General features: G+C 36.6%; 1 protein-coding gene across 1 annotated transcript in view; it reads left to right on the top strand.

The window, feature by feature from the left end:
- Window positions 1-13,286, top strand: part of VPS13B (vacuolar protein sorting 13 homolog B) — a 433,772-nt gene that overhangs the window by 230,398 nt on the left and 190,088 nt on the right. The window contains exons 24-25 of the mRNA XM_036379056.2: window positions 4,692-4,912; window positions 8,885-9,097. Of these exons, the coding sequence (XP_036234949.1) occupies window positions 4,692-4,912; window positions 8,885-9,097 (434 nt within the window). The remainder of the gene's footprint in view (window positions 1-4,691; window positions 4,913-8,884; window positions 9,098-13,286) is intronic.

The following is a 13,286-nucleotide window of genomic DNA, read 5'->3' as shown; positions in this document are numbered from 1 at the left end:
AATAATTTCTTCTTTATATCTGATCTAAATCTACCCTAGTTTGGTTTATTTGAGCTTATGGTCGATGTCACCATCTGTAATAGTAATTACTGTGTTTAATTTACCTGTTATCAGAATAGCTTGTAGAATTAGTTCTCACGTTGGAAAAGCTGGAGTTATGCAGACATAGAACTACTGTCCTGTTGCATGACTGGGGGGAAGTACAAGTGACCTAACATGTAGTGACTGCAGTATTTTTTTTTTTTTAAACATTGCATGTCCCATGAGAATGAGGGCTTTAGAAATCCATTTAAAGACCCTGCAGTGTGGGTACAGAAGGGGAAATAAAGACACAGTAGTCAGGTTGCTTTTTAAGGATTGCAGTGGATACTAATGGTAAGCCTGGGAATAGATCCCAGAGCACATGCATGATAAAGCTTTCGTGATCTCTCTCCTACCATTACTGATTTTAAACAAACAAAATTTCTCTTGTGCAGAACTGTCAGCATTGTATACACAACATCATGTACAAATACCACAATTGCAATCTGTTTTTTAAAATAAAGATAAGTACCTCATAAAAATGAAAGCAAACATAACAATTATTAGATTTATCAATGCTGTATGTTATTCATATGGGAAGTCTTATTATGAGCATTAATGATTAACTCTAGCAAAGAAGCAAACTGCATCAATAAGTACCAGAGAAAGAGCTTCCACATACCAAATTTTTTTATTCATACATTGGAAAAATAATTCAAAAATTCTGTAGGAAATTAGTCTTTCTAAACTATTGCAAGTAGCAGATTAACACAGTTAATGTCTGATGGTTGGGTCAGTCAACTGCCAAATACCTGAAAGTGGTATTTATAAATTTTAGAAGTTATCAAAGCAGTTGAAATAGTTTAAATAATAAATTTTTAATTATAAATCAGTGATGGTGCTCTACAAAATTTAAAATAAGGATTTATGATAGTAATAGATCAGAATTAACCAGAATTTTCAACCATAGTAGGGGACTTTCATGTGTATATTTTATAATCTTGCCATAATAAATGTTGAGTGTACTGTAGTTCCACTAAAGGCAATTCCAGTTTTCCCAATTTACTTAAAATATTTCATAATTTCATCGATTAAGTGACAAAATAAATAATATATGTAGATTCCAAGGTTAGATGTGGATAAAATTCTGCAAATATGGCAATTTCCTTTCTACCAAGAAATCATTCTTTAAATTATGGGAAAATCCTACAAGCAGTGTTGCTTTTGATGTTTAGATGCTTTGAATTATTTCTTGAATAGTTTCATAAAACAAATTTGGGAATGAATGAAGGTACATTTTTAAAAAAACAAATAAGATATAGGTACAACAACAAAACAAGGATTTATCAGGTGCACCGTTCCAATGAAGTGTTAGAACAGGCATTAAGTGTATATGGAGCTGAAGAAGTGGTAACTGATGACATTAGGGGAATTTCATAGCTGTAAATTCACTGTGTCTTTACTACAGTATTTTTTCAACATACTGCAGTTTCTGTAAATTGATAACACTTTATCATTGTTTTCCCTTTAAGGTAGATATTGTGTGCAGTCTAGTAGTGCTACCACTGTTTTTTTCCATAGATATGCTTTCTTTCTAATCCATGAAATATAAACTATGTCAATTTACTGTAGTGGTCACAGAGAAAAAAAAGTTCATATGTAATAATTAGAAACATGTCATTGGAGTTGACTTTGCATTTGAATTTTTTCCAACTATTACAATTATTTTTTTGTATTTCTTGGATGACTGAACTTGGAAAAAAGCATGAATTAATTGCTTCAAAACTTTTAATCTGCAAACCTTTTGAAAGTATTTTCAAGTTTCTTTGAACTGAATTCTTCAGTATGTAATAGCTTCAAAATAAACTATTGAAGTTTTCAGTTTGTTCTTAGGATGAGATACAGAGTTTTCTGATATATACTTTTGGCGATATAAATGTATTGCTGAAGCCACCTGTGGAAGAAAAACAAGAAGTCTTACTAAAATAATATGGTAAAAAGATGTTGGAATGGAGCTTTCTTTTAATTTCAAAACCCTTCCAATTTCTTTAAATGGTCACAGTTAACAGTTGGTGCTATTTCTTAGTGTTCTTAGCATTTCTCAGCAGGACATTATTGACTGTAGGTCACACCAGGCAGCAAACACACTCTTCATATATTGTTTAAAAGCACTGGTTTGAATTTTTTATTGTCCCATGAGACCCCAAGGGGCCCAGCCCAGTGTACCTTTGTCTACCATTTTCTCCTCTGATTCTCAGGACTGGCTCCCATGCTTCTAGATATTAGATTAATTTGGACTCTTTATCCATGGCTTAGGCCAAAATTTTGAAAAATAAAACCTCATACCAAATAATTTCTGAATTTTTCTGTGGGAAGGAGAACTTTTCTCCTTCTCTGTTCTTCCTGCAAAGATGAAGACTGTTTCAGGCATGGCTGAGGTTTGTGGATGCTCAGCAGCCTGCTGTGTCTGGATCTGGCACTTCATCCAGCTGCTTTTACATTACTTCATATTGGGACAGGCAGTTTATTTTGGTGGATTGAAAATTCACATGGTGGGCACAGACTCTGTGTTGTTGAAGTTGTGACAAAAAGGCCCAACTTCCTCAGTAGGAAAGCTGACAAATGGGATGAAGATTTTCTTTAAAGAAAACAAAACCAAACAAAAGAAACCCCAAAGACCCCTAAAATATTATGTTCTTATACCTGTGAAGAGCAAAAACCTGTATCTGTTTCAAGTAAAATTAGAATTATCCACATCTTTTTGATTGCCTTATTTTCCTCACGTATTTTGAGCATTCTTTGAATTTTGGTTCAGTGTTTCTCCCAGAGCCTAATTTTTTTCCTCTGGGACCTGGCTATCATGTGTGAGATTGTATTTGCTTTACATGGCAAGGTTTTGGTAATGGGGTGGGCTGCAGGGCTGACATCTGTGAGAACATTCCAGAAGCTTTCCTCAAATCCAACAAAGCCATTTCCAACTGGCTCCAAATGGTCTTTCCCAAGTTGAATCTATTCTGCCCATGAACAGTAACAGGTGAATTATTTCTCCCTGTCTTCCAGCCTTTTGTTAAATTTTCTCTCCTAGTCCAGCTGAGTAAGGGGAGTGATAGCAGCTGTAGTGGGTTCCTGACACTCAGCCAGGGTCAACCCACCACGGGGATTCTGTTTCAAGTCCTGTAATCTGTGTGCTCAAGTCCTCTCAACTCTAGCTGGTAGAACCATTGAAAATTTTCCTTTACCAAAAGGAGTTCTGTTGACCCTTTAAAGATCTACCTGAATAGTTCTGTGATCCTGCTTTGGAAACATTTATGTTTCATCTATTGACAACCTAAAGAAACTGATTGTGCAGAAGCTGTAGGCATTTTGTTGTTCAGCTGTGCACTGCCAATTCCCTCAGTGATTATTATTCTTGATAACAATTCCTGGTAGGATGCCAGAAACTTCTCTGGGTAGGCTTCCTCCTAAATATAAGAAATTAAGTGCTAAATATATGTCCATAGATGTTGCAGTGTGATGTAACATCCTTTCCCCAGGTGTGCCAATAACCTCTCCCTTCCCCTCCCTTGCTCCCTGCTTAGTGCTGTCCGTCAATCTTGGCATTCCAGCAGGGGCGTTGTGTGGTTGGCAAAGTTCAGAAGAAGCCTCTCAGCCCTGGGTTCATTGGGCCATCCAGGTGTCATTTGTCTCCTGAGACATCCCCCCCTTTACCTGGTTGGTGGGATCCCTACCCCTTCCCTCCCCCTCTCCCCAGGGTTAAAAGACACGGCGACCACGCGGTTCTTGGTTCTGTTGGAGCTGTGGCTGCATTCAGAGGCCTGTGGGCCAGGAATAAAGCTCTGGATCAAAACCCTCCAGCAGAACCCGACTCCCTTTCCTTCACCTCGCCTAAAGCCTTTCCGCCAGAGGTCAACCTGAGCTCCTGCATGCCTGGACTTGTCCCAAGTGCCCAAATGCAGCATCCAGCTGGCCAAAGGTGTCTCTGAGGTGAAACCACCACAGCTGCTGCCTCTGGTCAAGCAGCAAGGCCCAGACAAGCCCAGGCAGGTTCCATCTGGCAATATTGGTATTTAATTCCAATACATAATAATTTGTTTTTAGAAAATCCATCATCTTGGAAGTTTAAGTGAGGTGGTGGAAAGAGCTGCCCTATGAGCATTGGAATAGGCTTCACTCTGCAGCACCACTGCATTGAGATGCAACCTGTAGACTTTTAAAGGAAAAAAAATCACTTTTTTAGTATTACAACCTGTAAATAGATACGAATATATAATAGAAGGAGTTGCCTCTGAACTGTATCCATATGCTGAAAAAAGTGGGGAGTGTTTTCTAGATATTCCTCCGTTTGAGGAAAATTATATGAAGAAGAAAAATTTCTTTACAGACTATGTTGTACATGTTTGTTCACAGTTTGGAGTTAAAATTCCCAATGGATTTCAGTTTTTAGAAGTTGTAAAAAATTTATTGCTATTGTTTAGATTTTGAAGTATAGCATGGAAATAATGGTTGAATTATATTTATGAGAGTTTAGGATCAATTTAATGGTTGTGGATTGCACTTGCTGACTTCTAAGGTGGTTTAGAATAAAGCCTTTGCTAGTTTTGTGAAATTAATACCCTACTCTTTATTAACTAATTGTTTAACTGTTTAACATCCTTCTTTTTAATCACTAGGTGATGCTTTTCCATGGACAATTAGTCTGCATCATTTCAGTGTATATACCCTTCTTGGACAACAAATGACTCTTAATTTGGTAGAACCAATGGGCTGCACTTCTACTTTAGCTGTGACTTCACAGAAACTGCTTTCTTCAGGGCCGGAATCCAGACACTCGTTTGTCGTCTGCCTCCACGTCGACCTTGAGTCCCTTGAAATAAAATGCTCCAACCCCCAGGTTGGTACATTTAATTGATTTATAAAAGGAAATTAAAAATAACTTGATTTAAGTATGATTGATCTGCATTTTCATGAAGAGGGGCTCTATCTTAATTTTTTTTTAACTGGGCCATCAAGATCAAGGTGCTTAGATTGAGATTTGCTTTGAAGCTTTCTCAACTTCTGTAATTCAAACTCTTTTCCAAATGTAATAGCTGTAGTATAAATGCATCTTTTGGCTGATGGAGTGAAATGAATTGCAGATGTACCATTAAATGCTGTGATACTGTTCTGCTGTCACTGTGGATTCGTATATTGAAGTGGTTTATGTAGTTTTTTTACATTTTCATGGAACTAACGTTTCTTTGAACATAAAGCGTCTTTTAGGCAAACAATGGTATCCTGCAGTAAAAGGAAGAAAAAACAGATGAATTAATGTAAACAAAAGTTACCACCTAATTTGTTTTTATTAAAAGGAAAAGGTGTTCTTAGATTTTTTTCAGAAGGCTCATCTTGTATTTTAATTACTTGGACCTAGTTTCCTGTAATTTCAAATATAGTAGGTATTTAATAATATTAAAAGTGGAATGGCATTGTTATAAGTGCAAGTCCTACCTAAATGTGAGTTGAGAACTAAGAAAAAAATAGAAAAATACAATATTTTTCAGGCATTCCTGTTAAAGTGTAATTAAGTAATTTGTTTTACAAACTGTAAGAAAATATTTTCACTAAAAAACTGAAACTCTAAGCTACATATAAATTATATTATGTGCATAGTGAACTGTTAAAATGAAGTTGTAATATGGAATATTAGATCAAATGTTGTTGTCTTAAAGGGTGTCCTTGTACACTGTGATGTTATTAACTTACTGAAGTATTCTAATGACTGAAAGGATGCAGAGAAATTATTTGAGTTTACTAAAGGTTCTGGAAATGTCTTTTCTCCTTTACATGTGCCTTGCTTGTCCTTTCTTCTTTACTTATGCGAAAGGAAATAAAAAAGGCAATCAGTCTTCTTGAACCAGATGTCGAAGGATAGAAGATGAAAAATGCAAATCCATAAACAGCATTTGATAGTCATAAATTCACAGTATGAAATTTGATTCCTTACAGTGACAGGCTGTATTTTTTCTGTAGATGACAGCCTCAAACTAGGTGAATTTTGGTGAATTTGTTAAATGGTAGCAAAGGTGAAGTATTATATGTATATGACTATTATGATTTAATGTGAAACCATGTTCTGATGGTTGTAAATTCAATAGATACTTCCAGTGTGCAAAATTGCCAGAATGTTCTCCTTGGTTGTAGTTTTCAATTTTGTAGTAATATGTTATTTTTAAAGTATAAAATGCTGTAACATATTGAGCTTTACAGATTTTGCCAAGTAGTCAGTGGAGTCTTATTGAGTTATGTGTGGTTTTGCTGAGGAGAGAGTGGAAGCAGTGAGAGGGGGAAGCCTTTTTTAACAAATACTGGCAGTTACCCTTTTTGTCCTACCATTTTTCTTCTCTTAAATAGTGTGTTCTAAAAATAATTATTATATATGCTCAAAAATACTTAGAAAGGAGAGAAGCCTTACACTTATACTTGCCCTTCTCATATAATCAGAAATGTATTTGTAAAATATTGAGATTACACATTTGAAAACACTCAACCAACAAGAGGAAAATCCTTCCAATTTAGTCAGTAACAACCAGTGGAATGAAATAAAGTGCGTTAAAAATAATTTACCAAAGATGTGACTTTATCAAAGTTTTGAAATTTTATTTACATGTAGACACATGCCATCTTTTTTGTTTTAATGAGGCTTTATTGTGAGGGGTTTTGGTATTTTCACCTTTTGACATAACTCTGTGAAAATCATCTCCCTCTAACAGAAGTGTGTTTTTTTGTTTGCTGAAGTTATATCGAGTTGCGACGGCCACAATACACAGAGTATCACCATGCAATTTCAGAAGGCTTTAAGCATTTGCCCATACAGAGTAAAATCATATCACTTCAGAAGGCTGCAAGCACCTGCCCTTCTTGTTCTTTAGCCCAGCCTTTTATACCCCTCAGTGTTCATGCATTGCTCCTTTGTGCCCTCTGTTCCCTTTGGTGGTTGCTCGCCACTCATTGCTTTCAGTACTGTTCATCTGGTTTTCCCAGCTGTAGCCCATTGGAGGTGAGGCTTGGCCACAGCCCCATTCCCAATTACAACAAACCATGTACCTACAAACTTATTTTGTCCCTAGCTTCAGAATGGGATAGAGTATTTTGATCATACTGCTTGGTTGGCTGGTTGCTGGTGATGTTCAGAGACATGGCTACTGCTGTGTGAAATAACCACTGTTTTAGAGTGGCTGGAGAGATTCTAGCCTGAGCAACTTAAAAAAGTCTCCCTGACAAGATAGGTAATTATTAGCTGTAATGATTATGACTACTGCAACCCCAGTAATATTTGAACCTTTCAGTGTTGGATTAACTGATGACAAGCCTCTACACCTTGTATGTAAACATATATGTAAACACAAGTTTCTTCTTTTGCATTACTTTCTGCCTTTAGGAACAATAGCATAAATAATTTTCTGAAAGCCCTGCTTCATTAAAACATAAAAACATAGATTACGTTGTCTTTTGGTTTCTTGGAAAAAAACTGGGACATGGGGAAATTGCTGGCTTGTATGATTTGGATATCTGCCTGTATCCTGTTAAATTTCTAGAGATAATTTTGCCAGCAAAGTGTCAACACCAGTTAATGTTATATTAGTCAATCAATTGAGTGGACGTTACATTAGTTAGTTGCATTAGGACATTAGTTGAGCTTCCTGCATTACATGGAAGAGACTCGGGAAAACTTAGAAATTTGAATTTGGTAATTTAAAGGTTACCAGTGCCTATCAGAGTGCTACAGACACAAAACACTTTAGAGCATAACTGAAGGAGTTCTTCACCAGAGCCACAGTTGTTTGGCTGTAGATTGCTCTGTATATGAAGGGAAAAAAAAATGTAATGTGAAGTTTATTTCCTCTAAGGAAAATTCTGTCAAAAGATTATGTGACCTGTTCTGTGTAAACCTTGAAACTTCAAAAGAAAATCCAAGTTGAATTAAGAAGGTTTTTATAAAATTCCAGCATTTCACCTCTTAAGAAAAGACTGCACCATGTACTTTGAGACTTCATCACACATTCTCACGCACAAAATCAAGTACTGTTTTATATCAAATATAGATTGACAGCAGTGTTTTTCTGCATCTGTTCTGCCCACATAAGAAGCCAGCTTCGTAGAGCAAAAGTGTCCTGAGGCTTAAAGTTCTTATAAATATGAGAATTTAAATTTTTTATAATGGCAACTTTGGTATGGTATCCAGCTGTGAATCTGCTTATATATTATTTTCAGTTTTCACTGACCTTTTTTTATACAGTATATTCCAATATGTTGTCATACAAATTCCATGATTAATGCCTATTTACAAAAACTTATGTAAATATCTTAGAACTGAGTCAAACAATGTGCAAGTTAAACAGTGTGTTTCTAAATATTGGAATGACATATGCCGGGAGACTGTTGAGTTTGGTAGTGAATATTCTTCCAAAGCCAGATCAGTTTCACATGCTGCAAGGGATCATTATTTTAATAGAATTGGAGTGATTAATTCTGCATTGTTAATATTTTATAAAGTTTACATGACTTTTCCTAGAGACAGTATCTATATGTATGAAATATATGCTAAATTACCTTTGCTTAATTGTTATAATTTTTGTTAGTAAAAGTTTTACAAGACCATGTTATAGTTTTTTTTGTGCTATGTGCCATATGTTTATGCAAAGAACAGATTATTTTTATCAAAGTCAATATACTGTAAATGATGTTAATTATTTTATTTGCAATCAGAACATTCTAAATGGTGAGAAGTTCAGTTCTAAGTCTCAGTGGAGGACTTTGATGATTTTTTCCTTCACCTTGTTAAGAAAAGCTTCATCCTAAAATTAAGTTTTATTTTTTCCTTTAGGTGCAGCTTCTGTATGAACTGGCTGAGATCACAAGTAAAGTTTGGAATAAAATTCAGAGGAAAGGAGTTCTATATCAATCTGTATCTTCTGTCTATACTGAAACCATGACAGGACCTGTGCCTCCTAGCTCCCCTGTTAAAAGTAGCATTGGTACCATTCCACCAGATACCAGCACATACAGTCCATCTGCTGACATTGGAACCACTACAGAGGTATTTTTATTTCTTAAAAGAATGTGTTGTGTGAGTTCTGACCTACAAAATGTAGTGGTGTGCAGTCAAGGAAGAACCAGAAAAATCAGAAAGAGTAGTAGAGTCCAGGTGGCTTGCCCCAATAAACTAATGAACAGTACTTTATTACTTATTTTGGTGGAACAAAAGGGAGAAAAAAATATTTGCTTTATTGGGCTATATTTATTATTTGTTTTTATTGTTTCTCTTTGAAGTGAGTGTGTATTATCTTGGGGCAGAAAACTGTGGTTAGTGTGTTCAGGTCAAGAAGCATAAGCCATTTTTCAAGTCCAGAATTAGCAGAATAGTAAGTGTTGTTTTGAAAATACCTCTGATACCTGTGCTGCTTGTGAGCTGTTCCAGGTAGTCAGCCAGTCACTCTGATGCTGGTCAGTAGAGAGCTGCTGTGTGTAAACTGCATTGGCAACCAGGAGAGGTACTGGGCTGTGAAGGCTTCCATAGTTGGCATTGCACCCAGCTGTGTGCTCACCCCACCTCCATCCAGCCACTGTTGAACCACTGTGCCATCTATGACCTACTCCTGGAGCTCAGCCCATTCCCCTGTCCCAGCTGTCCATGTCTCACACTGCTTTTGTGGCTCTCTCACACGAGCATTTGGGATACATCTTCAGATATAAGATTGGCCACTTAGGTTTGTGTATTTCTGCTTCCTTAATTTATAACACTGTGTAACTGCCTGGAGAGATCTGGTACCTGATCATAGTGTCAGTGTTTGCTTGAGACTGTAAAGTATTCAAGGCAAGGGGAGGAGTCCTGTGCCACACTGAGGAAAGCAGGCTAATTCTTTTATCAGCATGAGTGCCGTGTTAAACTTCACCCATGAGTACTATTGGCCAGAAGTCACCAGGTAGCTGCTATAGAGTAGAATGGGTGGTCACAGGAAGCTTTGCAACTGCACAGGCATAGTATTTGTGGTTTTCTTAGTGCCCCTGTCAGGTTTACAAGTTAAAATAGTGAGTTGACCTTGTTTATGCTCCAAGAGCAAGTCAAAAATGTGTCAGATGAATTGAAGGTATACCAAGGTATCACATGTATTCGGTGCTTTGTTTTTGACATAAATCTGTAAGAATGTAGAGAGACTTTTCTGAATGACTGGCTTTCAGTCTCAGGATAGCCCCATCAGCTTTAGGGACACCTCATTGAACAGTTCTGGAACACAAGCAGATATACAGTAATTTGGATTCTGATTGCAATACATATTCAGCATTTGGCCAAGATTGTCTTAGCCCTCTGTATAGTTTATATTATTTCTCAGGTTTGGAGAAGATGAAATGGTGATTGCTAGTGCCTGCTTTTATATACATTGTACACACACCCCAAAGAAACAGCTGACATTAAAAAGTGTTTGGGCTAGAGTTAAGTTGTTTCACTAAAATGTTTGTAGATTATTTGAATAGCCTTGTGCTTGGTGTATGTCTACATGTGCATGATTTTAATTGTGAAAAATATTGCCATGGATACAGAATTGAAGGTAAGTAATAATAGTAAGAAAACAATATGGTCACAAAAATAGTGCTTTTCCCCCTACTTACATCAAATTAATTTCTCATTACAATCAGAAACCACCAGCTTTATAAATAACAATTTGTTTTTGGTCATCTGTATAGACAGCAGTATTTGGAGTACATATTGTACTTGGAGCATTAATTGAAACTACTCAGTGATGTTTTAATCCATATGTTACCGAGATTATTTTAGTAATATGGGTCCAAGTTCAGTGTTCATATCCTACCCTTTTGCAAAATGTTCTTCATCATTTATTTAATTTTCTTTGTATTATCAAAAAAATGTTATACACTGGCTAGAAAATTTCTTCTCCTAAAAATTGTAAATTATCTAAATGAAATTTAGTGAATTAGTGAACAAGGGACAATATTAGAATAGATTAATTAAATAATAATACACATTTCTGTAGGTTTGACTTGGGGAAATTTTCCAGAAGTTAGTTTTTTATCGGACTCTGTATTTTGTTTATATATTTCTATAGTTTTGAGCCTTGACATCTTGAAATGTGTCAAACAAAAACAGCCTTGCTGCCATAGCTATGGGATTTTTTAAGTTTAGAGATTTTATAGTTGCTATGTTTTGCTCTGTGGGAGACACATGATTATTTTTAAAGCTTCTTTCAGCTGCAACAGACTTGCTATAAAAGAAGAAAGCGAACTTGCACAACTATTTATATCAGATAGCAAAAAAAAAAAAAGGTAATTTGTTTATGTGATTTGTGAATGATTTATATTTTAAGCTGTGTCTAATTCTTTTCTTGCTGACAACTTGATGTGAGCAGCATGGTTTGATGTGGATAAAGCTACCTAGGCTTACTGACTTTTAGCCTGGGTGGTGGTCGAACAGGGAAACATGAGTGAGGCTTAAATACTGGAGGCTGGAAACAGTTAATCATTTTTACCATCCCTGCCTTGGAAAAGGTAAGGTAGTGCAGACTGCAACAGGCCACTTGTTACTGTTTACTTAAGTACAAACAGTGGTAGAAGTGTTTAGTCCTTGGGGAAACTCTGTGATTGAGCAAGAATGCAGAAGTTATTTTGATAAGGCATAGCATTAGTGTGGCCAAACTGTGATCATCTCTGAGCTTTAGGCAGGCCAAGGATGAAGGCCTCATATGTTTGGATCTTCCTGATGAACAAAGATAAATTCTGGTAAGAAAATAAACTCAGTATATTGGTCAATTTGCAACAATTGGTAAAAGAATTAAATTGTGTATTTTAGGACTTGGCATGAGAAGTTGTGGGAAAATAGTTCAGGGTTTCTGACTCTGGCTTGATTTTTCAGTAGATCTGGAAACAGAGCAGAAAAGTAATGCATAAACATATTTAACAATAACATGCTGGGTGCTGAAAATCCAAAATGAAAATTGAAACTCGATGAGAAACAAGAGTCTTTCGTCTCACTTCAGTTTCTTAGATTTTTACTGCAAAAAATTTCTGTGAATTTGAGCTTATAAAAAATATGTCAGCTACTTCAGACCATCTGTTTTTCAGGCCCTTTGGCTTTGCCTAATGTTTGTGGTTACAGTACCATGAACAGAGGGCTAAGAGGAAATGCAGTCTCTTCCATTTGTTTGCCTCCCAAAGGACAGTCATACAACATGTTCTGTCTTCAGAGGGGCATCTACCACTGACAGAGGGTATGGGCCAATTCAGCTGTTTACACAGGTTTTCACTGCAGAAAGAACATGGGTAGTATGTTGAAGTTAAACTGTTGAAGGGGGCAGAGGCAGCACTGTGTCCCTCTGCCAGGGACAGGGTGTTGAGCAGCTGGGGCTGTCTCTGGAGCAGCTCTGCAGCTGCCATGGCTGCCAGCAGGAGATCGCTGCTGGACACCACAGCCCAGTTTTAGCTACACTGACCTGCTGCCACTCCAAGGGGGAGTAAGGCCAAGTCACCTGGAATTCTGGGGGGAATGCAGTAACCCAAGCACAGGATTGTAGGTGAGGTGAAGCCCAAGGAGTTGAGGCCCTTGTTGGATTTTCAGGCTGTGTGGTAGAATGAATTCCAAAGCTTGGCAATTGCAGGTCCAGCTTCTAATGATACATCTGGGTTGGTATCTGTAACTCTAGGGTAAATGCTGTTCTTCAGAAATCTCACAAATACAGTTTTAAGTAACCTTGTGCCAAAATTACCAATTGACTGATTCTCTAAGAGGCATTATACATAATTTAATATCTTCAGTAAAATAGTCCAAAAGAAGTGTGGGAAAATTATAGTGTGACTTTTCTTCACAGTAAAGTTATCTTTGTACTCAAACCGCTAAATAAAAATAGGTCTCTGTGGAAAAAAACCCAAACAAAATGCATGAAACAGCTGAAAACATTAAATTACAGAAATAAAGGAACCCAATTATAAAATTCAAAAATTACCATGGTGGCAATACGTATTTGCTGTTAAGTGTACCCCTTTAAGTTTAATCAGCTATTGTTTACTTCTTTTTCAACTATCAGAAATGTAGAGACCTGCCAAAATTTTAGAACAAAGTTGATTTTCATTCAAAATCCATTTTGGAGCACATTCAGTGGGAGAGTGGAGGGGTGTGTGGAAGACAAGAATAGACTGTCTCTCATTCCCACCCATTCCATCACAATTTGTAAGTTACAGTTTGGCAAAATGAAGTGTGTTTATGGTACAAACAGAAC

Source organism: Molothrus ater, chromosome 1 (genome assembly GCF_012460135.2).
Source record: "Molothrus ater isolate BHLD 08-10-18 breed brown headed cowbird chromosome 1, BPBGC_Mater_1.1, whole genome shotgun sequence".
NCBI classification, from domain to species: Eukaryota; Metazoa; Chordata; class Aves; order Passeriformes; family Icteridae; genus Molothrus; species Molothrus ater.
The sequence above is the reverse complement of the archived record's forward strand: the minus strand, read 5'-3'. Positions and strand labels throughout refer to the sequence as shown.